Source organism: Cervus canadensis, chromosome 3 (genome assembly GCF_019320065.1).
Source record: "Cervus canadensis isolate Bull #8, Minnesota chromosome 3, ASM1932006v1, whole genome shotgun sequence".
In the NCBI taxonomy this organism is placed as follows: Eukaryota; Metazoa; Chordata; class Mammalia; order Artiodactyla; family Cervidae; genus Cervus; species Cervus canadensis.
The window spans coordinates 5,346,921-5,374,437 of record NC_057388.1 but is presented as its reverse complement, the minus strand read 5'-3'; the positions used below and the strand labels follow the sequence as shown (position 1 = coordinate 5,374,437).

General features: G+C 50.2%; 1 protein-coding gene across 4 annotated transcripts in view; it reads left to right on the top strand.

Moving 5' to 3' along the window:
- Positions 1-1,229: 1,229 nt before the first annotated feature.
- The window catches only part of VWC2 (von Willebrand factor C domain containing 2), a 126,147-nt gene continuing 99,859 nt past the window's right edge, over positions 1,230-27,517 (top strand). Inside the window, exons 1-2 of one of the 4 annotated variants that reach the window (XM_043462543.1) lie at positions 1,230-1,590; positions 3,462-4,307. In XM_043462543.1, coding sequence (XP_043318478.1) covers positions 3,565-4,307 — 743 coding nt within the window. In that variant the 5' untranslated portion in view covers positions 1,230-1,590; positions 3,462-3,564. The other 3 variants (XM_043462540.1, XM_043462542.1, XM_043462541.1) reach the window with 3 other exon arrangements.

The following is a 27,517-nucleotide window of genomic DNA, read 5'->3' as shown; positions in this document are numbered from 1 at the left end:
GGACAGAAATCCTTCTAAAACTGCTTCTCCCCTCATCTCATCTGCCCTCTCACAGCACCCCTGAGAGTGAGTTCCTGCCATAAGGTAGAGTTGGGACACTGGGCAGTATAATTAACCCCTCATTTTGTCAGGCCCCTGTGAGGGCCATCATGTCTCACCACAGCGCTCCACTGTGCCCACACACGGAGGCACAAAGGCTTCTGGTTCAAGTGCTCTGTGACTGGGTTGAGATCAGACGAGGCTTCGTGATTCCCTCCATTGGACCCCCAACCAACTTGTTAGCTAGAAGTAGAATCTTTCGCACATACCATTAAAGTTTTACTCTTCTTAGTCACATCCACTAGGGGTTACACCAGTGTAACCATCTGAGAGTCCTTGGTGTTAAAACAAAAACAAACAGGATGTGAAATGATTGGGTGGCCAGGCTGCTCAGTCCCACAGGCCAGTGTGACCAGTCTTTTGAAGTGACAGGATGCAAAGGCAGAAGGGCTTAAATCTTTCTGGATGTTGAAATGCTCCACCCACCTGGTTTTCTTTTTTTTGGTGCAGGGCTGGGGGGTGGTGGCCGTGGTGGCCGGAGGTTGGCTTGGTGAACCAGGAGAAACGCCTTCTGCCCAGTCTTTCTGTGGCTGGGGGAGGGCCTTTCTGCAGTTCATTCAGATGCTTTGTTCACTATCAAGAGGTGGCTGCTGTGAGTGCTTAGCTGCTCAGGCATATCCAATTCTTTGGGACCCCATGGACTGTAGCCCACCAGGCTCCTCTGTCCGTGGGATTCTCCAGGCAAGAATACTGGAGTGGGTTGCCCTGCCCTCCTCCAGGGGATCTTCCCCACCCAGGGATCCAGCCACATCTCCTGCGGAGGAGGAAGGTGACTGCTCTCAAACACCCAGCCCCAGGCCAAGGCCTGACCTTGTAGGATAAAGGTGTGTTTACACAGCTGAGTATTGTCAGTGATTTTAAGATGACACAGTAGGAACCACTGCCTGGGAACACACCTCTCTACAAACAATTTCATTTTAGGGGTTAATTTGAACAGGTTCCTTTTCTCCTTCCTTTTCCTATCCGATCAAAGAGTAAAAACAAGTCTGAACCACACAGGCTTCTGCTGGACTTAAGCTTAGCATTCCAGAGAAGTTAACCTGGCAGACGTTTCTATTCGGTGACAGAAGTCTGTCACCCCAGGAAAGGGGACCAGCGGGACGGGGTGGGGGTGGGGAGTGGAGGAGAAGAGCGATGGGCAGCACGCATTGTTATGGGTTTCTGACCCTTACACGCCTATACTTCTGGGTTTCTGAATGTGAAGAGAGGAGGGAAAGAAAAAAAAACTCCCCATAAGCTGCTAAGCTAAGCTAACACGGCCTTCGAATTCCAAACTGAACACAGTTTGGTTCTGGTTTTTCAACAGTCGCAAGAACAGGCTGTCCGCGGGGAGGAAAGCCAGAGGGGGCCAATTAGGAAGGAAGGAATTGAAGGGAGGAATAAAGGAAAGGAAAAAGCCCAGATGGAAGGTCCAGCGGAGGGTGAATGACAGGGCTGGAGGATGGCAGCCGGCGGCGGAGGTGGGGAGGCGGCTGCGCGGGAGACTGACAGGTGGGTCTCGGCCGCGAAGGGGGCGGCGGGGCGGGAGGTCTTCCACCCCCGGGTAGCGCCGGCCGCCACGGCGACGCCTCCCAAACCGCGGCCGCAGAGGAGGGCGGGGAGCGCGCGCGGCGGGAGGCGGCTGCGGCAGGAGAGGCGGGAGCGAGGGCTCCCACTCCGGCCTCGGGGCCCGTCGCCCGCCCGCCCGCCCGCCGCGCTCCGGACGTCTCTTCTGCCTCCTACGCGCCGCGGACACCCCAGCCTCCCGGCTGCCTCGTCCGGGGAGCTCTCCGCGCCTGCCCGAGAAGAGCAAGAACGAGTTGGGGCGCCCCGGGGCGCGATTCGTGGCGGAGACTCTGGGACCAGATCGGAGGATGAGCGGCGGAAGGCGGCGCAGAAACTGACGCGAGTTGGGGCCACGGTTCCCGGCCGCCGGCGCCACGAGCCAGACCGCGGAGACGCCCTAGCCGAGTGCACGCGCCGGGCGGAGCGCGCGCAGGTGGGGCTGAGCTCTCCGCCGTGCGCTCCGCTCCGGGCCCTCGCCGGCCGGAGGATGGGCGCCGGCGCCCAGGGTCCGTGCCCGCCGCTGCTGCCCCTGAGCCCGCCGCGAGCCCCGCGTCCGGCCGGCGCCCTGCGCTCATGTATGTAGGCTGGGCGCCCGCCCTCGGGGATGAAGATGCATGTTGGGTGTCCGCGCCCCGGGCGCCCTTCCGCCTCCCTGCTGCTCAGGAGGAGTCCCCTCACCCCAGGCCCCAAGTTTGTAAATATGGGTGATCGCCCGGGCTGAGGTCCACCCGGCTGGGACTGGAAATGAGCAGAGGGCACAGACGAACCCTGCTTACTGGAAGAGGGTGGGGAGGCGGAGGAAACCACTCCGGGGCGCACAGATCTGGGGAGTTGGACGGCTAGGTGGAGAGAGGCTGGGCGGCCAGTACCCTGCAGCGTGTAGTCTAGGGTTCTGTCGGCCCCTTTGGGCCGCAGAAAGTTTGGGAACCAGAGAGGTTTCCGGAGACCGGGAGACTGAGGGGCGTTCGCCCCCGCCCTGCATCTCCAGCCTCCTCCACTGCACACCTTCTGTCTACCGGGCCCTCCTGCTCCACCGCCACGACCCCCTCCAGGGTCCAAGAAATTAGGAGACTGAGCGCTGCGACTCACACAGGGGTATCTGGTCTGCGCCCTGAGTCGCTGAGCCGCTGCCCGGTGGCTGGCGGAGGAAGAGAAGCCTGCGAATCCCCGACCCGCAGCCGGGAACTGGGGGTGGGCTGGGGGATAGTCGGGGACCTTCTTCCCCCGGCAGCCAGCCGGGTCTGAGCTGGAGGGCGGGGAAGGGGCGTCTGCGCCCCGCACTGGCGGCGTTTGAAAAGTTGTTCAGATGAATCGCAGGGCCCGGCCAGGTTTCTTCTCTTCCTTCCCTCCTCTCTTCCCCAAACGCCCTCAGGCAAGCGAGGAAGGGTTTCCCTCTTATTTTTCTGCACAGTCTTCACCGTCCACTCCACTGCGGAATTCTCCACTGCGCGACCTTTGGGGAAGTGTGGCCGGGACCAGAAGAGGGGCGCCAGGCGCTGGAGTTATGTGGCTCCATCCGAGCCTTGCAGGGGGCGCGGGCCCAGCTCGCTGCAGCCCCAGCGCTCCACCACCCGCTAATAACGACGACAGGGGGCACACTGCGGGGTGGTGTTTTTCTGGGACTCGCCTCCGTGTCCAGGCCCGCAGTCTGGGATCTGTAGGACCCCCGGCGGCGCCCGGGCGCCGGGAATGCAGCCCCCGCCCTCGTGGTCCGGCGAGTCCAGCTAGGGAGCCTCGGGGTCGGGCGGCTCGGGGCCGGGCGGGGGCCGGGCGCGCGCGGGCCGCGGGGCTCAGCTGTGCTGCTGTTCTCTCCGCAGGGACGGCGGCTCCCGGCTGGCGGCGGCGCGCCCCCGGGCTGTGAATGCGACTCGCCCCTCGGCCGCGCTCCCCGCCCGCCCGCCCGCCGGGACGCGGTAGGGAATGCCCAGCTCCACTGCGATGGCAGTTGGCGCGCTGTCCAGCTCCCTCCTGCTCACCTGCTGCCTGATGGTGGCCCTGTGCAGCCCGAGGATCCCGCTGGAGAAGCTGGCCCAGGCGCCGGAGCGGCCGGGCCAGGAGAAGCGCGAGCACGCGTCTCGGGACGGCCCGGGGCGGGTGAGCGAGCTGGGGCGCCCGGCGAGGGACGAGGGCGGCGGCGGCGGCCGGGACTGGAAGGGCAAGAGCGGTCGCGGGCTGGCCGGCCGGGAGGCGTGGAGCAGGCAGAAGCAGGCCTCGGCCGCCCAGGGCGGGGGCGCCGGGGCCGGGGACCTGCCGGGGCGGCCCCGCGGGGACACCCCGCACGAAGAGCCCCTGGCCGCCGCCGCCCAGGACGTGGCGCGTCCGGAGTCGGAGCCCACGCCCGAGCCGCCGGAGGAGTACGCGTACCCGGATTACCGGGGCAAGGGCTGCGTGGACGAGAGCGGCTTCGTGTACGCGATCGGGGAGAAGTTTGCCCCGGGCCCCTCGGCCTGCCCGTGCCTGTGCACCGAGGAGGGGCCGCTGTGTGCCCAGCCCGAGTGCCCGCGGCTGCACCCGCGCTGCATACACGTCGACACGAGCCAGTGCTGCCCGCAGTGCAAGGAGAGGAAGAACTACTGCGATTTCCGGGGCAGGACCTACCAGACCCTGGAGGAGTTCGTGGTAAGAGGCCAGCGCCCGGCCGACTTTGCACGTCCCCGGAGCGGGTGAGCTGGCTCCTCGCCCCCACTTGGGAGAAGAGGCGCCCTGTGGTTCTCAGAGGTGGACGGCGCTGTGCCCGTGTCCCCTCTCTTGTTCAGTGCAGAGGTAATTTTTGAAAGCCACGTGCCCGGCTGACATGCGTTTGCTCCAAAAGGGTTTCCTTAGAGTAAAGCCCCGTGGCACCAAAGCCCAGGCAAAAGTGCTGGCTGCGCTTTTAACCTGAATTGGCTGCTCCGGAGTTAAACGTGTTGCTGCTGAAATGTTCACCCTGTTTTCAAACACAGGGCAATTTGCCTTGCTCTTTGGGATGTATTCTTCAGTTAATAGTTCATTAAGGGAGACTATTCATATAAATAAGCGATTTCCCTGGATTATGTGCTGGGTATCAGGCAGATGTTCTAGAAATTAAAACAAAACAAAATGCTTGCTGATTGGATGCCAAAATATGGGCCATGGCAAAAAGAAGTCCAGGTTGTGGTTTTAAAAATGGTTTTATTTTTAGGTAAGTACTGGCCATAATATTAGCAGTGCTGTTTCCTGAGTGCCTACAGTAATATCACACCCCCGGGCTGCATTTCTACCTATACTAACTTACTTAGACCTCAAGCCAGGCTATAAAGTCGAATATGATCTGTTATCTCCAGCTGATGGAGAAGAGGAAACTGAGACACAGAATATTTAAATAAGGTGTCCAGGGCAAGGCAGCTGGTAAGAAGCAGATTCGGTGCCTCAAGGCTGCTTTCATACTCTAGGCTCTATTTAAACCTAAAGCCTAGCTCCACGGGGTGCTGGATGGAGATACTGCCCAGTGGTTGTACTGGCCAGGGGCTAACTCCCCCCAGAGCCCTGCTTCTTCACTAGCGGCCCTGGAAGACCACCCGCACCACTGAGCAGCCTTTCCAGCCCTCCAGGGTTGGCTCAGCCGCTGGCCTGCCTGGACTTGGCCAGTTGACTTGGCATGCCAGAGTTTTCCTGGGCAGCAGAGGGTGTCCTGGGACCTCCAGCCCCCAAAGCTGAGCGAAGAGGCAGATGGGGAGGAATCTCCTCCAGGGTCTCCAGAGCAGAGCCTGAGATCTAAAGATTGAGAATGTGGCCAGAGTGTGACAGCAGGTAGTGAGTTTCAGGAATGAATTCCTGAGTGCTGTAGAAAGACTGTCTTTCCCCTCATCTGTAAAGTAAGGCTAGCCATTCCTTAAGGCTCCCTGGAGTTCTAACCACCTGACATTCAGGGTCTAACTCCAGGCAAATATGGCTTGCTTGGCTTCGGCCCTTTGGAGAACCAGACAACTTTGATGAGAACTTTATAGGAACCAGGCCCTTGGCCATACAACAGAAGTCAGGAACTCTGCCCTCAAATTCTCCTAGAGGACTGAAGAGCCAGGCAGATGCCTCTCCAGATGTTTTGGGTGCAGCCCGGAAGTGCAGAAGCAAAGCTGGCCCTGGGAGCTGATGGGACCCATAGGAGCTGCCTTCTGTGTTGGCCAGAATGGTGCTGTAGTCAAACAGTTCCCTGGAGTTTCAGGTTCATAAGAAAGTGTTATAAGATCTAAGACAAGGAGTTTTTAATTAATAGTATTTATTGTCTGCACTGTGCGTAGTAACATAATCATTTCTTATGTATCCCACGAGGTAGGCTGAGGAATTACTAACATTTTGATCTCAGAAGCCCAAACACATCACAGAGCAGCCATCACAGGCAGAAGGAAGAATTCAAATCTGTTTGAGTTATTCATTGCTAAAAGCTGGATGCCGTGGACTGTCTGTGTGTATGGTTGGTGGGGGAATCTCCTGTTGGATTCCTATTTCCAAAAATTAGAGCCTACCCCGATAGCTCAGCTGGTAAAGAATCTGCCTGCACTGCAGGAGACTCAAGTTCGATCCCTGGGTCTGGAAGATCCCCTGGAGGAGGAAATGGCAACCCACTCCAGAATTCTTGCCTGGGAAATCCCATGGACAGAGGAACCTGGAGGGCTCCAGTTCATAGGGTCGCAAAGAGTCGGACACGACTAAGCATGAGAATGAACAAATGAAAGTGGAATGTGTTTCCCACTCTGGAGATGAGAGATTTTAGCAAGAAAAGGGAGTTTGGAGAGATGATTATCTCGGGAAGAATCAAAATATTAATAAAGCTATTTTTAGAATATTAAGTGCATCTTTCATCTTCAAGTGACACTTCATACTTAACTTTCATCCAATCATTACCAGCTGCTAGGATGACACATGCATGAGGGTTGAGCAGCTGCTGCAAAATTTCCACTATATTCCTGCTCCTATGACATGTACAATTGCATAAGGATTTCACTGTATACATCGTGCTTGTTCATTTCTGTTAGTATCAGGAACATTTCTAGGTATTTCCCTGATTTAGGGTGGCTTTGTGCTCGTTTCCTGCCAAGACCAAAAGGATGCAGGGCTCTGCTAGGGGTGTTGGGAGGTTGAGCTTAGAAGGGTTTAGGGTCAGCAGTGGTGGCTCAGTGGTAAAGAATCCACCTGCAATGCAGGAGACCTGAGTTCAGTCCCTGGGTCAGGAAGATCCAGTGGCGAAGGGAATGGGTACCCACCCCAATATTCTTGCCTGGAGAATCCCATGAAGAGAGGAGCCCAGCAGGCTGCACCGTCCATGGGGTCGCAAAGAATCAGACACAACTGAGCAACTAAGCACGCAGGGTCAGCTGTGAGTCCATGGGGTTTGCTCCTGTGCCTCGTCTGGGTCCGCTGGGCTTCCAGGAGATCCGTCAGGGCTTGCAGGTTGCATAGTAGAGAAAACAGAAAAGGAAAGCATTTTATATCTGAAGCTTTGGGGGCTTCTCTGAAAAAAAATGCAGTTCAGTGGAGGTTGTGGTCTCAAGGGTCATGCATGAAACACTGCTGACCTTGGCAAAATTGGAGGTGAAAGGGAGGCTGGTTCTGGTCCGCTTTCCCTGAGGCACGCAGGCGCTTTGGCAGTCTGTACTCTACTTTCTGAGAGAGAGGAGATTACTGGTGGAGACTGGGAGCCTGACAGAAGTGATCCTTGTGCCTGTGATGTGCAGGCAGCCCTGGGCAGAACATTGCTCCTCCCAGCCCTCCTGTGGGTCTCTGTTCTGGGGGCCTGTCTGCAGTCACTGTGCCAGGCAGACACTGGAGCCAGACCAACTGAAACCTCAGAGTTTGGAGCAGATAAAGGTGTATTTATGGCAGGGCCATGCATCCAGTTGTCATATATGGATGTGAGAGTTGGACCATAAAGAAGGCTGAGTGCCAAAGAACTAATGCTTTTGAACTGTGGTGTTGGAGAAGACTCTTAAGAGTCCCTTGGACTGCAAGGAGATCCAACCAGTCCATCCTAAAGGAGATCAGTCCTGGGTGTTCATTGGAAGGACTGATGATGAAGCTGAAGCTCCAGTACTTTGGCCACCTGATGCTAAGAGCTAACTCATTAGAAAAGATCCTGATACTGGGAAAGGTTGAAGGCAGGAGGACAAGGGGGCCACAGAGGATGAGATGGCTGGATGGCATCACCGACTTGATGGACATGAGTTTGAGCAAGCGCCGAGAGTTGGTGATGGACAGGGAAGGCCGGCATGCTGCAGTCCATGGGGTCGCAAAGAGTCGGACTCAACTGAGTGACTGAACAACAATGCAAGGAGAACAGGGAGGGAGAGGGGTTTAGGACAAGATTTTATTGACAAAATTTGGGAGGCAGGCTGCTGGGTGTGTAACCCTCCTCTGATTGGTTGGTAGTGAGATCACAGGGCACTGCTCCAGGAATTTTGTGCTCAGCCTGAAGTTACCATTGTCCAGGAAGGCGGGTGGCTTAGTTCCTGCAAAGGAATTCAAAGATATATATCTGAGGTCTGTGTCCATGCCCCAGCAGGAACCAGGGCCCTCCTCCATCTGCACTACTGTTCCTTTTTGCATTCCTCATGCCCCTAATTATTGCTGTTTGAATCTGCTCTTTGGAACTCAGGGAAGGTCTTGGAGGCTGAAATCTGTGTCCCGCAAAGGAGAAATAGAAAGCACAGAAGGGTTTTTGTACTAGGGAGGGCCCCACAGAGTCCTCACTTTCACTCTCTGCCCAGTTTTCTCTGTACTTGTCTGTCTCTTGCTTCTCTCCAGGCTCTTTACCCCTTTAAAACCTTCCTTCCTTACAGCCTAGTTGATCTTGGGCAGATGTCGGCTGAAGACCTCACTCTTTAATGAAATACCATTGAGCTGCTAATAATACTTAGAGTAATACCCTCATCCAGGGGTTGTTCGCAATTTCATTTGTATATCCAGATAAAAACATAGTTTCTACTAGAATGTCTTCGATTGCCTCTCAAATCATACCTAGTATCCTGTTCTCACACCAACAAGTCTCCAACTTTGAGTAAGGAAGCCTGTCTCTTGGTTTATTTTTTATACATGAACACTGTTCTGTTTGCTTAACAAAATGCCACAGACGCGGTGGCTTCGACAGTAGAAGTTTATTGTCACACAGCCCTGAAGGCTGGGAGTCCAAGATCAAGGTATGGGTGGGGCTGTTTCTCCCGAGGCCTCTCTCCTGGGCGTGTAGATGGCTGTCTTCTCGTGTCCTTGTGTGGTCATCCCTCTGTGTGTATCTTGTCCTGATCACCTCTTCCTATAAGGACACCACTCATCCTGGATTAGGGCCCACTCGTATGACTTTATTTCACCTTGACTGCCTCTGTCAAGACCTTGTCTCTAAGTACAGTCGTATTCTGAGCTCTTGGGTTTAGGATTTCAACATCTGAATCTCGGAGGGGACCCAGTCCAGCCTGTAACATCGGGTGTCAGTGATCAGAGTTGACCTCATAGGCTTGGGTCCAGGGAGGTATAGAGTGTGGTGGGACAAGGATGCATCAGCGAGAGTGATTGGAAGAATGAATTCATAGAAAAGGCAGAGTGACGGGTAGTACACAAAATGCTGGATTAACATAAATAAAACATAATGAAACTGCCCACACAGGTCACGATGATTCGGTGTCTGTTCCGTTCTGAGCCCATTTTAGGAATTATCATGCTCCTTAAGTCAGTGGGTGCTTGTGTCATGTGAGGGCCTCGCTTTTAAATTTGCCCCTGAGAACTTCCATGCAGACCAATAGCAAGTCTAACGTGAAATTCTTTCTTTAAAAAATGACTCCATTTTGAGCAACAGCAGAACCTGTTCCCCTGGGAATCCTGATTTCTGGGGGACTGTGAAGAGAGAATTGGGGTCTGCAAGCGTGTTTCCCTGTTTCATAGAATCTCATGGAATGTGTGACTCCCCTAGATAATGCCACTTAGGAGAACTGAACTTCCACTTTGCTTTTGTTGGAATGACATCAGTTCTGTGTGTCCACACTGGTTATTATGGCAGATCAGGAGCTCTGATTGGCAATTGTATAAGCCTTTGAAGAAAAGAGAAAATGAATTATTAATACGTGCTCCTTGCTAGGCTGTCTTTCAAAGCTTGTGGAAAGTTGGACAGGAAATCAGTGAATGAGGGAGTCACGGGTGAGATGATTGGGGACCACTGAGTTACATGCCTTTCCTGGGGCCTCACCATCTGACTTGCTACAAAATCTCCTTTCTAGGAGTTTATTAATGGAAAAACAACCTACATGAAATTTGGAATCAAAAGCACCATCTCAACAGATCTGTAATGCAATTATGAGAAAGTGCCAAGAAGGACAGAGACACTATTCTCCATGTTTTTTAGTCAAATAGGATTTATATTCTTTCTACTGATGCTACTTAAATCAAAATGATACCATTATTGTTTTCCTTTGCAGAGGAAAGTGAACTGAGTTGTGTAAAGTGGACGTTCTTTTCTGGAAGTCGGTTTCATGTGTGTGCTGTTGCTACCACTGAGTTTGCTTTGGTTCCTAGTAAGATTTGATGAATTCTGGACTTCTTAGTTTTTGCCTTTCTGTCTAAAGCCATTTAAGTGGTAACGATTTTATTTGGAAAGCAAGGAGAGCCCATATGGTTTCTCTAGACCTTTCGGATGTGTCCCTGACTCAGTGGGAGAAACTTAATGTGAATGACTGCTTTTTTTACCTGTTCCACATGGTACTTTGTATGCACACATGAGATAAGTGCTATAAAAGTTCCTGCAGGACAGTTGTTCATATCCAAAACTTTCCAAAAACTCTGGTCCATAAGATGTTCATTCTATGCCAAAATGTCCTTGATATTTGCATGATCACTTGGTCCAGTCCAAAACTTTCAAAAGGTATTTGCTCCATGCCAAGAGGTCTTTGAAGCAACATGCATGGACCTAGCAAAGGTCAGAGAAATGCACACTAAGCAAAGGTCAGAGAAATACAAATATATGATATTGTTATCATTTATATGTAGAATCCCCAGAATGATGATACAAATGAACTTATTTACAAAAGAGAAATAGACTCACAGACATAGAAAATAAGCTTATAGTTACCAAAGGGGAAGGCTGGGGAAGGGATAATTTATGAATTTTGGATTAACAAATACATACTACTATATATAAAATAGTTATTTAACAAGAACTTTACTGTATAGCACAGGGAACTATATTCAGTATCTTGTAATAACCAATGATGGAAAAGAATCTGAAAAAGTTATATATACATATATATTGATATTTATATATATGTATAAAATGGAATCACTTTGCTGTATACCAGAAACTGACACAGAATTGTAAATCAACTATATTCATTAGAAAAGGAAAAAGTAACTGCTGTTTGGTCCTGTCCCAAATCATTTGGCATGTATTCTTTGGACAGGACCAAATTTTAAGGACCTTTTGGCGTGGCCCAATTGTCTTACAGATGTTTTAGACAGGACCAATATCTGCTAACCTAAAAGTTTAGTCTTTTATGACAAGAAGAAGAAAACCAACATTTATCCAGGGCTTATATGTTTTATATGTTGAGGGTGTGGTTTACACAATAGGCTGATGAGTTGGTGTTTTTTGTTTTTTGTTTTTAAGGAGAGAAAACTAAGTTTCAAAACATTTAAGTAACTTGATGAAAGTCATCAAGCCAGTAACGGGGCTTGCAGGGGGTGGTGGGGTGGGGGGCGGGTCAGGATTTGAGTCCTGGTCTGTTAGACCTTTCCTTCCAGTCTTGCCTGCTTATCTTCCTGACCCCAGGGGAGGGAGGGGCGTTTTGTGTGTGGCTGGGAGAATGTCTGGTACCTGGAGAAGGAAAGGCTTATACTGGCCTGGTAAACACTGAATGCATTTGGTTGTGTTTGCGTGGATGTATGTTATGTTTCTCTTATAACACAGGGGACAAAGCCATAGGGAACAAAATGAGCATCTGTGGGCTTCAAAGTATGAAATCTTGAGTTGTAAGGAGAGCATGAGCTCTGAGCTCCAGGAGCTCCCTGAGGGCACGGAGGAAGGTTCCAGTGGGTTCCAGATCTTGACCGGGGGGTAGGACCTGAAAGGTCATCAGGCCAGGGGGGACAGACGGATGTCCTGACAACCATCCCTGGCCCAGGGAGGCGCTCTGCTTGGCTCGCAGAACATCAGCTGTTTGTGTCGCTGGAGCAGACATTTAACAAGTGAGAGGTTCATACAGATACTTCAGTTGCCAGCCTGTCATGAGAACAGGGGGAGTCCCAAATGGTAGCCATCTGCCAGGGCCAAGCTGCTCCTTGAGAAGGGCACTGGCTCCGCAGGAGACCATCTCCCCCCTGTCCTGACTTTCCCATGGTCCTGCAGTCATGTGGCTTTGTGATGCTCTCTGTTCACAAGTGAAGAGGTGTCACCATATAAAAGCAGTAACTTCTCCAAGATCAAACAGGCCAGCCTGCATCAGAGGAGGCTCAGGGCCCCGAGCCACCATCTCCAGCCTTGCTCTTCAGTTGGCATGGATAGGCAGTTTCTAGAACTTCAGGGAGAGAGTCCTTGAAGTCACTGTGAGCCCTGTTCTATGCCCAAGGATGTTAGTCGTGCATGCTGTCACTCAGTCATGACCAACTCTGCAACCCCATGGACTGCAGCCCGCCAAGCTCCTCTGTCCATGCAATTTTCCAGGCAGGAATACTGCATCAGGTTACCATTTCCTCCTCCAGGGGATCTTCCGAACCCAGGGATCGAACCCGTGACTTCTGCATTGGCAGGCAGATTCTTTACCACTGCGCCAACGGGGAAGTCCAGGCAACAGAGCCTCCTTATGAGCTGGTAGGAAACTGTAGAGAGGATCCTGCTTGTCTCTCACGTTATAGGAAGGAGGTAAGAGATGTGAGAACCCACAGAGCTCCGTACAAACAGCAGCGCAAAAGCCTGCTGCCCCTGTGGCCTGGAGGGTGAGCGTCTCAGGAGTGGTCCTGCCTCCAGCGAGGCACTTGGTCTCCAGGAGGATGGCCCATGAAGAAGGTCCTCATTGTTAGGAGGTGACTCTAGGGGGCTGTGTGTTCCCACACATAGTTCCTTCTCAGATCTGATACATCCCAACAGAAAATTCATTCTTGCATTTATTTATTCAAAAAGACTTTTTTGAATAAATCTTTGCAGGCATTGGCCTAGATCCTGGTGATACGGTGACAAACTGCCGGGTCCTTCTGGAGCAGGGACCTTGCAGAGACAGATGTGTCCAGAGGTTGGTCATGGGGCAAGGGGTGTCTGCCGGGTAGGTAGGTAGGTGGAGGCCCCTCATTCAGACCCCATGGCTGTTGATGGTTTGCCTTTAAATGGCAGAGGAATCCTGGGGCCGATTTCGGGAGGAAAGACCAAGCCTGTTTCACATAGAACAGTTGTGAGTTTGAGTCAAGGATCCAGTTTTCCACTCAAGTCTGCAGCCCATGTAGCCATCCTTCATGGCATGGTTCTGACCACGTAGCCGGAAATCCTTCTTGCTGCTTATCTGTTCCAAGGCTGAGATCCTGCCAGCTGGATTTCACTTCTCTTTCTATTTCTGCCGGGCACTGGGGTGCGGCCAGGACACAGAGTGCCTTTCGAATGGATGCAGAAAGCGATGATGTCAGGCATCTGCCCGTGGCCTTGCGAGTTCTCAGGGAGGCCCTCGGCCCGTGGAAAAACAGAGCAATGGAAAATTAAGGCTCTGTGCATTTCTGATCATGGCAGAAGTGATTTTGCTTGAGAATATAGAAGACTCATAGCCTGAAAACCCACTGTTTTTACAAAAGTCATGAAATCTTGGATTTCATACAATAAAGCACATCTTCTTAAAAGCACAGCAGAAATGGCAAAAAGAGACACACACACACACACTCACAGAGAAATTAGTCTCTGGAGGTGGACAACGGAATCCAGAGAGGAAAGTCAGCCAGAGGGGTGGCTGGCTTCAGGGGTGGCTGGCTGAGGGCCATCACTGATGCCTGAGACCTGGACGCTTGGTACTTATGGCCAGGCTGGGGCACGTGGCAAGTCCAGGACCACAGGTGGAGAGAGTCAGATAAGATATGTCTCATAAAAGCAGGCTCCCCAGAAGAGTCTGTCTTGCAGGAGGGCAGTGCAGACACAGCCCCTGGACGGCCTCAGTGTGGGCAGAGCTGGGGCTCACGGTCAGCTGTTGCATGTGCCCTCCTGTGGACATGGATGGTCATGCTTCCCCGAGTGTTTTGGATAATCCACATGGAATATTTTCATTTAAAGGGGCCCCAGACTGGCAGTGCCCACAGGTATCGGGCAGAGGCAAACACTCTGGCCTCAGAGACTCCCCGCAAATACAGTTCCAAGGAATACGATGTCAAAATAACAATAACACATAAGGAGAAAGAGCAGCTGAGACAAAAATCAGTCAGATCAGACTCACGTGTCAGAATATAAATGAGAATTATTTTTTATGCCTAGGGAAATAAATGTGGGAATAAACTGGATGGGTAAACAATATCACTATATCCAAAGTACTCATCAGTTTGGGGAAGGAATCAGATAGAACCTTTATTTCAAGGGGAGAGTTTGGCAGGATGATAGATGCAGATTCTGAGATAATCTAGTGAACCTGGGGGTAGACTTGAAGAAGTGGCCCAGAATGAAACTCAGGTGCACAGATGGAATGTAGGAAAGACATGCTTGGGTACATGGAGGATTGAGAGAGAAGGTAACATATGTGCAGTTAGAATTTTGAAAGAGGTAGCAGAGAATGTGGGGAAAGGAAGAGAGAGTGCTGGAGACTTCCTCATTGAAAGACCCCTATTTCCTGATTCAGGAGTCCCAGTAAATCTAAAGAAAGATATATGTGTGTGTGTATATGTTTATACACACACATATATTAAGTGTACATAATATTACATGAGCTTCGCCAAAGAATTAATACTTTTGAACTGTGGTACTGGAGAAGATTCTTGAGAGTCTCTGGACAGCAAGGAGATCAAACCAGTCAATCAAAAGGAAATCAACCCTGAATATTCAGTGGAAGGACTGATACTGAAGCTAAAACTCCAATACTTTGGCCGACAGATGCAAAGAGCTAACTCATTGAAAAATACCCTGATCCTGGGAAAGATTGAAGGCAGGAGGAAAAGGGGACAACAGAGGATGAGACGGTTGGATGGCATCACCAATTCAATGGATATGAGTTTGAGCAAGCTCTGGGAAATAGTGAGGGACAGGGAAGCCTGGTGTGCTGCAGTCCATGGGGTCACAAGGAGTCAGACACGACTGAGCAACTGAACGACAAAAACTGGTGGCTCAGATGGTAAAGAATCTGCCTGCAATGCAGGAGACATGTGTTTGATCTCGGGTTGGGAGTATCCCCTGGAGAAGGGAACGGCTACCCACTCCAGTATTCTTGCCTGGACAATTCCATGGACAGAGTAGCCTGGTGGGCTATAGTCCGTGAGGTGGCAAAGAGTCAGACACACCTGAGCGACTAACACTCGCACACATACATAATGTATTTAAGTATATATATACGCATATAGGTGTATATATATATATACATACACGTGTATAAAACCACAGCTAGTGATGCCACTTCTTAATGATATGGCCCTTCTGCTCCTGAGGCAGCTCAGAAATAAATAGTAACACACACTCTACCAGACAGGTTGGACCTTCTGTCTTGGGCCTTTGCTTTTGTTGGAGGTTGACATGGCACAGTCGTTTACATTTCCCTGGTCCAACTTAAAAAATTCCCTGGGGACTTCCCTGGTGGTCCAGTGGTTAACACTTCACCTTTCAACTCAGGGAGCACCCGTTTGATTCCTAGTTGGGGAGCTAAGATTGCACATGCCTTGTGGCCCCAAAACCAAAACATGAAACAGTAGCAATGTTTTAACAAATTCAAAAAAGACTTTAATAATGGCCCATGTCACAAAATCTTTAAAAAAAAAATTGTTACTTGCGTTTTACTTTTAAATTCTGTGAGTTTTTTGTCCCCCAAATCTATCTCCATAGTTTTGTTTCAAAGGGCTTGAAACAAATGAAGTTCATTTCAACAAGCCAGGACTCGTATTTATTCATCCCTGTTAAGATGTCAGGAGCCATAGTTTTAAGCCTGGTCACACTCTTGAATTGCTGACAGTTATATTCAGGGGACACAGGGCCCCCGGCCCATGGACGCTGTCGTAGGGGTATCTCTGTCCCCCAGGCCCCAGTGCAGGGAAGCCAGGGGGCCGGGATGCTGGCCGTCCATTCCTATGGGGAGCAGGGCCGCCTGGAGCACCTTTTCCCCCACTGGCCAGCAGATCAGCCATGTCACACTTGCAGAAACGTCAGGGGCTGGGAGGCAGGAAGAGAAAGAATTCTGACAAGCCTGCTGCCTTTGCCTGGGCCTGTGAGGAGCAGGGGACGCCAGTGGCCTGAGGGATAAACTGCTGTGATGTCAGCCACTCAGCTCAGGTCACCTCCTGCTGGCAACAGAGTTCCCCTCAGGCTTCCTGTGCCCTCCAGGGAGCCTAGGAAGTAAGCTCATCTTGCCCGGGGGTAACAGTGAGGGGCCACTGACACAACTGAATGGTCTGCCCTCAGGGATGTGTCTGAGCGCAAAGATGGCCCCTTTCTTGTGAGTGAGCCCCATGGTGTTCTAAACCTCCATGGAAAGGGACCTCATTAACTGGAGAAACCGCTGGGCTGGCCTGTTGTAACTGCAGGATGCTGTGGAAGAGGCTGAGCTTCAAGGGGAAGGGCAGGGGCCAAAGGTGTGAGCTGAGGATGCCCGCGCTCCAGGCACAGCCCGTGGTCCAGCACTTGCTGGGTGATTGACAGCTGAGCAGGCTGCTGGGAGCCAGGATCCAACCTCCGATGTGTCCATGTGGCCAGTTTCTCATTGGCAATTGTGACCCTTGTTCCCTCCAGCTCCACTGAGTCAGCTCGCCTCTGGAGGTCTTCATCTCTCCCCGTCTAGCGTTTAAGCGTTATCACTTCCATCTCAAGTGAAGAATGCTGAAAGAAAGCAGCATGGTTCTGTTTGCGTCTGTGTACGTGTATGTGTGTTAGGACGAGATACACATGTGGGCTTCAGTGTGTTAAGTACTTTCTCCATTTGCCAGGTCCCCTATTATCACCACTTCACTGCCTCATTTCTGAACTTGTATCCCCAAGGAAACCAATCCTCTCATCACACCTCACACCCGTCTTTTAAAAGCCTGCTCTTGGAAGACACTTAGTTTTTGTATATTAAAGGAAGGCTGTGCATGCTCAGTTGCTTTAGTCATATCCAACTGTTTGTGACCCCATGGACTGTAGCCCACCAGGCTCCTCTGTCCATGAGATTTTTCCTGGCAAGGATACCAGAGTGGGTTGCCATTTCTTTTTCCAGGAGATCTTCCTGACCTGGGGATCAAACCAACGTCTCTTGCGTCTCACACGTTGTCGGCAGATTCTATACTGCTGAGCCACCAGGGAAGCCCATTCATTTTATTGCTTCTTTCTCCTTAGGATTACTTATCTTTAACCTTTATGCTAATTCCAAAACAAAAGAGTTTAGATCCTCTCGTTATTTAAAAGGAGTTGGGCTTTTCAATTTTTTTTGGCTGTACCACTCAACTTGTGGGCTCTTAGTTCCCGAGCAGGGACTGAACCTGGGCCCTGGCAGTGGAAGCATTGAGTCCTAACCACTGGACAACCAGGGAGGTCCCAGAAGGAGTTTGGCTTTAACAGAACTGCTCTCCTGGCCTTTTCCCTCCATTTGGCCCGAGTGGGTGATCATGCCCAGTTGGCCTCATGTCCTATCTATTAAGGTCTTAATTTTAGAAATCTGTGAATAGGTAAAGTATTAAAGCTGCTCCATCCAAATCTCACCATCACCCGTGATCCCAAGTGGGAGGAGAGAGGCCCACCCTACTGGGAGCGGGGTCCAGGCTGGGGCTCTGAGCCTGGCTGCCTGTGGCCCTGGGGTCCTGCCAGACCCTGTCAGCTAAACCTCCTCTCTGCCAGCTCTGTTTGCAGCAGGCCAAGAGCTGGAGGCCCGGGCTGGGTCCACGTGGACACACCCGCTCTCCACTGCAGAAATGGGGGCGCAGGTGGTGTCTTAGCTCAGGCTGCCAGAGTGAAGTACATGAGACTGGGTGCTTGAAACAACAGAAATTGGCTTCTCCTGGTTCTGGAGACTTGAAGTCCAAGACTGAGGTGCCTGTGGGGTCTGATTCTGCTTGCTCTGTCTTGTACACGGCCACCTTCTCAGCGCGTCCTCACACGGTAGAGAGAGGGCCTTCCTCCTCTCACAGGAGGACACCCCACCCTGAGGGCCTCGCCCTCATGAGCTCGGCCTCATCTTACCCTTATGACCTCCCACAGGCTCTCCCTCAGAGACCATCACACTGTGGGTGACAGCTTCACCACATGAACTTTTAACCATATGAATTTACAAATGTTCAGCTCTTAACAGGAGGCCAGCAGGTTTTTTGCTGCATCTTATTTGACTGTGCAATCTGTCCGATCGGGACCCTTCCAGGACATTCACCAGGTCGAGATCTTCATCCCAGAAGAAGCAGCCTTCTTCATTCTCATCCCAGCTGTTTGACTGCTTGCCGCAAACATACACCATGTAAACACTGTCCATGTCTTCCCCCGCGTGAGTGCGTTCCCCCATGATCCGTATTTATCCAAAGGAATTAGTCACAAGAAGTTTTGAAAAATGTTAGACAGAGGGTCCTGCTTCAAGCTAAACTGTAAAGGAGAAGTCAGTCTTTGGTGCCTGAGAAGAAAGCAGGGCCTTGTCAGGTTGTCAGACTGTTGTTCACCTGCTGTGTGTGTGTGTATGTGTGTGTGTGTGTGGTCGGTGAAGGTGTGTGTGTGTGTGGTGGGTGAAGGTGTGTGTGTGTGTGTGTGTGTGTGTGTGGTGGGTGAAGGGGTGTATGTGTGTGGTGGGTGAAGGTGTGTGTGGGTGGGGTGAAGGGGTGTGTGTGTGTGTGTGTGTGTGTGTGGTGGGTGAAGGTGTGTTCTTCCTGAGACTGTAAACTGACAGGTCCTGGGGACAGTTCTTAATTAAGTCCCTTTATGTGCGAATCCATTCTCTGACAGCCAGGGGAAAGACAAAAAGAACAAAACAAAACAAAAACCTCTAAAGGCAGAGGAAGCAGCCGCTTGCTGTAGCTGTGAGGCCATTGGCTAGTATGGTGGCTGGAAGCTGGCTGTGGATCAGATTCACTTCACTTCAGAGCTGCTGTCCTTCTGGTGGGGGAGGGCACAGAGCCTTATAGGGAGCGGGCCCCGACGGACGGGGCTGGAGCTCAGAGAGCGCTGGGAGCCTGGAAGATGCAGGCTGCTGGTTGGTGCCCCCCTGTCCCCGGCAGGCCTCTGCTGCTTAGGGGCTTAGTGAGGCCTTGCTCTCATTTAAGACAGCTTCAGGTGTGGAACCTGTAGTAAGGCTGGGGAAGGATTTAGTCCAAAGCAATTGTTGAAAACAAAGCTGGGACCCACATAGCATCTTTCAGGCTTCTTGCTAGGAGTCAGGAGATACTGGTCAGAGTAGGAAGTGTGGCCCAGGACATACTCATGAAGATGGTACCTCAATGACCCAGTGCCCTGACCAGACGCTAGTTCCAGCCGCTGCCCTGACTTGCTAAGCAGGTTTCTTGGCAGTTCATCAGCCATGCGGGTGTGTGTTCACTCCATACAAAAGAAGGGTTGAAAAGCATTGCTCCTGCCTTTTCCTCCAGCTCCAAAATAATCCAGCTCCCAGTTGTCAGAAGCTGATGAGACCTGTGGTTTAAGTAGAAGGGACTTTTTGATTCCCCTTAAGTGCATCCTGCTCACGAGTGTGACTCTGGGCACTTTTGGGAAGACACTTAGCAGCTAGAAAGGACACTCTCGCCATCTGGTGACAAAAGCGTGACAGTGGCTTTGGAGGATGCTGTCATCCAGGGCCAAGCCCAGACTCCTTTCAGGGAAGGGCAGTTTTAGCTCGGGCCTCTTGTTTCTTTCTCTCTCTCTCTCTCTTTTCTGTTAGTTTTGATAACATTTACTTTTATCACATTAAATTTTTTCTTAAAATAACTTTATCTTATGAAAATATAACATCAGAAAAGTAAAGAGTGGTTGTTAAAGAACTTACTGTCCATTCGAGGGGAGAGAAAAGATATTATGTGAACAGAGGAATTCTCTTCTTTTAAGAAAATTTTCTGATTTTGAAACTTTAGATTGTTGTTTTGCAGATTAAAAAAAAAATGAAATGAGAAAGTGATATAGTATCCCAACTTGAAAACACTTACTTTAGTTTTTATTTAAAAACTATTGAAAAACTGCTCCTGAAAAAAAAAAGTTAAAATTTGTACGTATCTCTGCATGGCAACTTGTTCCTTAATTGAAGATTATCAGAATAATTAACCAAACAAAGTCATAGTATATCCCTGGGTTGGGAAGATCCCCTGGAGAAGGCAATGGCAACCCACTCCAGTATCCTTGCTTGGAAAATCCCACGGACAGAGGACTCTGATGGTCTACAGTCCATGAGGAGTCAGACATGACTGAATGACTAATATATACATAAAACTCAGATGTACCAACACTGAGTTCTTGTTCTTTGGTTTTAGAACAAGTCTTTTAGTTCTGCTGATGGTAGGAAATGTTTGTTCTCACCAGGTTAGATTTCTGTATCTCTTTAGGGTAGGTTCTTGGCCCCGGGAGGGAACTGAGGAGCGGTGAGACATCCTCCTTGCCTTGATGGTGTCCCTTCTCTGCCTGGCGCCTTTTCTGCAGCTGACTTACCCACATTCCAGTCTATACTCTTTCCTCTCCCTCCAGCCCCTAGTGACAGCTTTGCCTTTAGGAGTTGTAATATGCGTACAGCTCAGTTGGCATCTGCCCTTGTTTGCTTTTCTGTTAGTTTCTCAGCTCCCCAGCCAGACTGGGCACTGAGGTGAATGACTTAGGCATGCCTTTGTACGTCTCTGTGGGATACAGGATTCTGTTAGGTACGGAGCCTATGCGATTGGCCAGTGGAGGTTGGAGGATCTGGTGGTAGGTCCTGGGCAGCCTGTTCCTGTCTTTCTGTCCCAGGACACACGCCTGCATAATCCCCAGTCTGCAGCGTGCGTGTGTCCACATCTGGTAACTTCCATATTTGGATTTGAAGTTGGTCCATTGGGTAAGTAAGAGAATATGTTGTTGTTTGGTTGCTAAATTGTGTCTGAGTCTGCAGTCCCATGGACTGCAGCACCCTAGACTCCTCTGTCCTCCACTGTCTCCCAGAGTTTGCTCAAATTCACGTCCGCTGAGTCATTGATGCTATCTAACCATCTTATCCTCTGCCTCCCTCTTCTCCTCTTACCTTCAGTCTTTCCCAGCATCAGGGTCTTTTCCAATGAGTCAGCTTTCAGCATCATGTAGCCAAAATATTGTAACTTCAGCATCAGTCCTTCCAATAAATATTCAGGGTTGATTTCCTTTAGGATTGACTGGTTTGATATCCGTGCAGTCCAAGAGACTGTCTAGAGTCTTCTCCTGCACCACAATTCGAAAGGATCAATTCTTCAGTGTTCAGCCTTTCTTATGGTCCAACTCTCACATCCATATATGACTATTGGAAAAGCCCTAACTTTGACTATATGGACCTTTGTCAGCAAAGTGATGTCTCTGCTTTTGAATACACTATCTAGGTTTGTCATAGATTCCTTTCCAAAGAGCAAGCATCTTTTAACTTCATGGCTGCAGTCACTGTCCACAGTGATTTTGGAGCCCAAGAAAATAGTCTGTCTCTGTTTCCCCTTTTCCCCTTCCATTTGCCATGCAGTGATGGAACTGGATGCCATGACCTTACTTTTTGGAATGTTGAGTTTCAAGCCAGCTTTTTCACTCTCTCTTCCATCGTCATCAAGAGGCTCTTTAGTTCTTCTTCACTTTCTACCAGTGTGTGGTATCATCTGCGTATCTGAAATCGTTGGTATTTCTCCCAGCAGTCTTGGTTCCAGCTTGTCAGAGTATGAGTCCTCAGCTATTCCACATAAGATTTAGCTGTTTATAGGAAACCGTGACATGCAGAGTGGAACAGTTAGGAGAGATGTAACAGGCAGAGCATGGTGGCTCATCTGCTTCCCACGTGCAGGACTGGATTGCTCCAGAATCTCCAGGATTTGCCTACTGATGTCAGGCTGTGGGTTTAGGGGCCTCATTTCCATGCATCCCTCTCTGCACTGTCGGATCCTTTCTACAGAAAGGATCTCCATTTCTGTGTTTATGTCATTCTAACGTCTGTATCTTCCCTTCCGTTTGTGGATTAAGCATGTAATCCAAATCTTGATCCCTCATAATAGAAGGACCTGTCATCCCTTTGCCTTGTGTGAGGGTATCTAATCCTCCAGCAGCTCCTTACCAGCTGGCGACCAGCCCTTTCTGCAGCAAAGCTGTAGATTTCACATTTTTCTGTTTCTCCTGTGCTGTGCAAGTTAATTTCAGCTCTTGTGTCTTTCCAACCATTTTCCCCTTGACTCAGTCAATATTTATTGAACCTGTGCAGCATTTTGCAGCGGCTCAGTTGCTGTAACTATCCCGATGTGACAGGGACTCAGCCCTGGCTCTTGAGTTGTGCTGAATTTAGTTAGCAGCTGACTGCAGGCTGAGAGTAGGACTGTCCTGTCGGTCAGCGCGCCTGGAGGAATTCAAGGGGCCCTAGGGCTTACAGAGATTTGAAGAAAGGAGAGAATGCGGGAGCAGGAAAGGGGAAGGGAGAGGGAAGCCCCAGACTTCAGTGTTTCTCTTTGTTTTCATGTTAATCTTACTTTGCAGAATCCAACAGCACAAGGGTTAGAAAAATAAAGAGGATCTCTCTGCTGGACAAAATAAAGAGAAGGGTTTGTTTCAGGTTGAATGATTTTAGTTGAGAAAGGTCTGGGCTGACATCTCTTCATGCATAAATTAATTCCATCTGTGAAAATGTTACAATTTCTTGAGACCTTTTACTTGGATTTTCATGGTGTCTCATTTGTCTGTTCTGGCAGAGGCATCTGCAGTCAGCATGGAATTAGTGGGATTTCATGGCTTCCATGCCAGCAACCCCAGGACAAAGTTCCAGATTGGAAATATGATTCTGGTTGTTAGCCAGACAGCAGAATTCAGGTGACACAAGGCATCTTCGACCTCTCACCTGGGCCACCGGCCTTTTCTGGTGGCATAGGACAGAAAGATGTGTAGAAACCAGATTTAAGAAAAGTATATTGGCATTCCCAAGTAGGTGGACATTCTGCCGGATGGTGAGGAGAAGGTGCTGTGTAGGCAGGCTGGAGCAGCAGAAAGTGTCTGGAAATTAGTTTCTTTTTTGTGTGCCCGAGTTTTCATTGCAGCTTTATAGGTAACAGACCCAAACCAGAAATAACCCAAATGTCCATAAGCAAGTAAATGGATACACAAACTGTAGCATGTCTATCCAGTGGAATACAATCAAAAAGGAATGGTATGCTACAGCACAGATACATCTCAGGGTCACAATGCTGAGTAAAATAAGTAAAAAATGTAAAAAAGTACATGTTGTACAAAATAAGTTGCTGCCTTGAGAGTAGAAAGATGTTTAGGACACAGACAAGAGTGGGATTCAAATTCAGCCTTTGAACACAATAGTTTCCTGCTGTATTTCAGAGCCTGGTCCTTCTCATGGTTGTAATGATTATAACCATGGTTATGGAATGACACAAGGCAAAGCTCCTTACAGACAGAGATCTAACTGCACCTGAATTCATGAATGTGAAATATGTGGGATAAAATACAGCTGCTAATAGATGACTGTACGGAAGTTCTTCCCAAATCACTACTTATATAGATCATTTATGTATGAGGTGATTGATGTAAGCAGTATCCATCATGAAAGCCTCATTTTACATTTCATGTGTAAATCATTTCATGTAAATTATATTGCTTTTCCCTACTTAATTGTTTAGAAATAAACTCAGTGTTTAATTCAGAGTCTTACTGCCTGTGCACATGTGATGTGGACGTGTCCGTCATTACTGAGCATTCTAAGGTTCTAACTATGAATACGTTAGCCACTGTCAAGTTAATATCTTTCTTTCATCTGTTCATAGATGGTTCAGTGAAAACAGGTTCCGGCAAGTCTGTTCTTCATGGTTTTGCTTCAGGTTGAAAGTGAAAGTGCTAGTTGCTCAGTAGTATCCAACTCTTTGCAACCCCATGGACTATAGCCCGCCAGGCTCCTCCGTCCATGGGATTCTCCAGGCAAGGATACTGGAGTGGGTTGCCACTTCCTTCTCCAGGGGATTTTCCTGACCCAGGGGTAGAACCGGGGTCTCCTGCATTGCAGGCAGATTCTTTACCATCTGGGCCACCAGGGAAGCCCTTCAGATGAGATCCACTTTGAAGTTGTTCAAAAGTCACGGTCACTGGGGTGACTCTGAAAGCAGAGGAGGCCTGTGAGACAGAGCGGCCCTTGGCATCCAGACTTGGATCCCGGGCCGGTCAATTGCTGGCCCCTTGCCGGCCTTCCTAGCCATCACCCCTCTCCCAGCCATGACCCATGTTCCCACCTTTCTGGAAATAGCACAGTGGGGGTTCATCATCTGGCCTCAGGACTGGGATAAATGAATGAACGACCTAGAGCTTATCTTTACTCTCATTCTGAAAAATTGTGTTCTCCTTCAACACAACAGTTGACTACTCCAGTCCATGGTGGGTTCCTTGAGAGTGGACTCCTCTTCCTTAAATGACCCAGTGTTCGTCCAGGCTCTGTTATCTATCTCTACAAAACTTGGATTTGTAACTGGAGGATTGCAGAGGGTGATATTGCAGTCATTGGATGTGTTACACACAGTGTAGGTAGCTGTTGCTAGCAGGAGAGACTGCAGAAATGCATCTTAGAAGCTTACGTTGCTGCTCACAGATTCAGGAATGCACTAGGCATCCTTACCTTCAGTTTGCGCTGAAGGACAGAGAACGTGGGATGGCAGCAGGCCTTTTGGTGCTTGAGCTGGTAGCTGAGGATTCTTTGGCTCGGCAGTGCTCAGATCTGGTGCCTGGAGTCGGAGCAGCCGTGTGGAATCCAGTCAGGCGCTGGGCAGGCGGACCTCCCGCCAGGGTCATAGAGGCCAGAGTCTCTGCCCCCACCTGCTACCATTGGGCAAGGGGATTTTCAGCCACACACGTGGTTGGGGAAGGCAGAGCAGGAGCTGAAGTCTGGGAGGGACACCCTTGTGAGATCTTGACTGTAAGCCTAAACTCTGATTTTTGAGAAGTAAACAAACCTCTACATAGTTGAACCAGGATTTCCAAATATTTAGTGATAGTAAAACCCACAATCCAATCTTTGATCAAGTTGCAAACCTTTTGTTAGAAAACGTATTTATTAGTTTAAGTTACTTAATTTATTCATGAATTAACTTGGCTGTGCCAAGTCAGCATGGGATCGTCTGTCTTTGTTGTGGCTTGCAGTATGTGGGATCCAGCTCCCTGACCAGAGATTGAACGCGGGCCTTCTGCTCTGAGAGTGCAGAGCCTTAACCACTGGACTGTTGAGGCAGTTCAAGCATGGGTTGGAAAATAATTTCCAGACACAGAGCATTTCAGAAGGGAGTGCGTTTATTAAGAACAAAGAGCAGACATAATGTGACTGTGAGCACAGCAGCCAGACTTCCTGACAGACCAGGGAGAGTCAACAGTTTTCGTAGGTTAGTAGCTGATTTTTATAGCCTCCAAACAAAGAAAATTCCTGCTGGGAGGTTGGCACTAGGTGATTGGTTAGGGCAGTGTACGGTAGTATGTGTGCGTGCTAAGTCAGTTCAGGTGTGTGCAACTTTTTGCAACCCTATGAACTGTAGTCCTCCAGGCTCCTCTGTCATGGGGATTCTCCAGGCAAGAACACTGGAGTGGGTTGCCATGCCCTCCTCCAGGGGATCTTCCCGACCCAGGGATCAAACCCGCATATCTTCTGTTTCCTGGATTGGCAGGCGGGTTTTTCACTATTGGCACCACCTGTTGGGCATGTTTGCCTAATTTAGAGTCACCTAGTCTGTTGGTGACAGAGAAGGCAATGGCACCCCACTCCAGTACTCTTGCCTGGAAAATCCCATGGACGGAGGAGCCTGGTAGGCTGCAGTCCTTGTGGTCACCAAGAGTCGGACACGACTGAGTGACTTCACTTTCATGCATTGGAGAAGGAAATGGCAACCCACTCCAGTGTTCTTGCCTGGAGAATCCCAGGGATGGGGGAGCCTGGTGGGCTGCCGTCTATGGGGTCGCACAGAGTCGGACACAACTGAAGTGACTTAGCAGCAGCAGCAGTCTGTTGGTGAAGATCACGGGGGCTTTTGACAACAGTTACAAAGGGGGTCAGTCAGCTTCAGAGGTGACTTTGGTTCTGGGCTCTGCTCCTGTGGCCTTAGTAAAAGGCTTCGCACATGTGCCCTTGAGGCAGGACTCAACACGGACAACCAGGAAAGCCCCAAGTTGTGTCCCTAAAGAAAACAGCAGCCCACGCTGCTTGTGTGATTTGAGTATGGCTCCGTGGTAGGGCAGGGCGCTGTCTCAGGCCCAGAGCAGGAGGAAGACTGGTTTTCAGGAGGGGCTACTTAGGACCTGTGATGAAGCCTTTCTGGCCCTGTCCTGGGGGCAGGACAGGAGGGCCCTTCTCTCCTTTCAAATTCCCAAACCCAAATGGGGCTTTTTCCTGCTTCCTGCATGACAGCCAGGGTGTGGCGTGGTGCCTGACTGTTGCCCTTTTTTTGGCCACGCCAGGAGGCATGCAGGATCTTAGCTGACCAGCCGGGGTTTGAACCTGTGCCCCTGCATTGGGAGCATGGAGTCTTCGCCGCTGGCCCACGAGGGAGCTCCCTGTGCCCGTTTCTTGAGGACAGACTGCAGTGAGTCCTGGCCCTCTTGCTCCTTCCTCAGTCTCCAGCCCTCCCAATGGGGCTATCCTCACTTCTGGGGTGGGAAGTGCCTCGCCTCTGTCTAACCCACCCACTCTGCACTTTATGCCTCCCCTCTGGAGCCTCTGAGCTGTAGTGAGCTGTAGCCCTTGCAACTGAGGATCTCTGCTTTTGAAAATTCTGCAATTCTTTTCATATCCTGCTAACTGAGTAAACCCAACCTGGACGCAAGGATGCTACAGGCTGAGCGGGGAACTGGTGGGAGACAGAGGACAGGCGGGGAGCAGCGCAGCCATGCTTGTTATGAAAGCCAGGGGACCTCCTCCTGCCGGCGCTGCTTCTCAAACATGCGCCTTTACATTGCTGGCAGAATGATTTTAACTTCTACGGTTGTAATGCAAACCAGTCAAGATTTTGTCCTGGGCAACTCTAAAGTGTTTTTTTTCAGTGTTTTATTTCTCTTATTTTCTAAGTGTGAAGACACACACACACACACCCCTCACCCCTGACTCTCAGCCACATGGTGGTCTAGTGCCTGAAAACCATGCCTTTAAGTACAAATAGAGTTTTTGCTTCATGCAGGAACCAGGCCACTCGGTGGAGATGTCAGTTCATTGAGTGGAGATGTCAGTTTGGGGCATTTGCACTGTTTAGTCCAAGGCAGCAGCCACAAGAGTCGTTTGTGTGGTGCTGGTTGAGCCACAGGCATTACCAGCAAAAGCGAAGCAGGGCCTCCCTGTCCAGAAAACTCGGTTTGACAATCCTCCCCCCATCTGCACTGTCCTTTAAAGCATGCATCCCACATCACAGTGTCTGATTGCTGGGTCTGCATGTCCTGTTTCACTTTGTCATGGGTCAACCCAGATGAAAAATCACTCCACTGGGGGTTTCCAGGAAAATAAATATCATCCCCACCACGACCTGTCTGAGTTACTACAGGGGGATTTGTTGGCAGTGTCCAGCCTTGCCAGGAATGGCCATAATGCTTGATTGCGTGCTAAGTCGCTTCAGTCATGTCCGACTCTGTGCGACCCTTTGGACT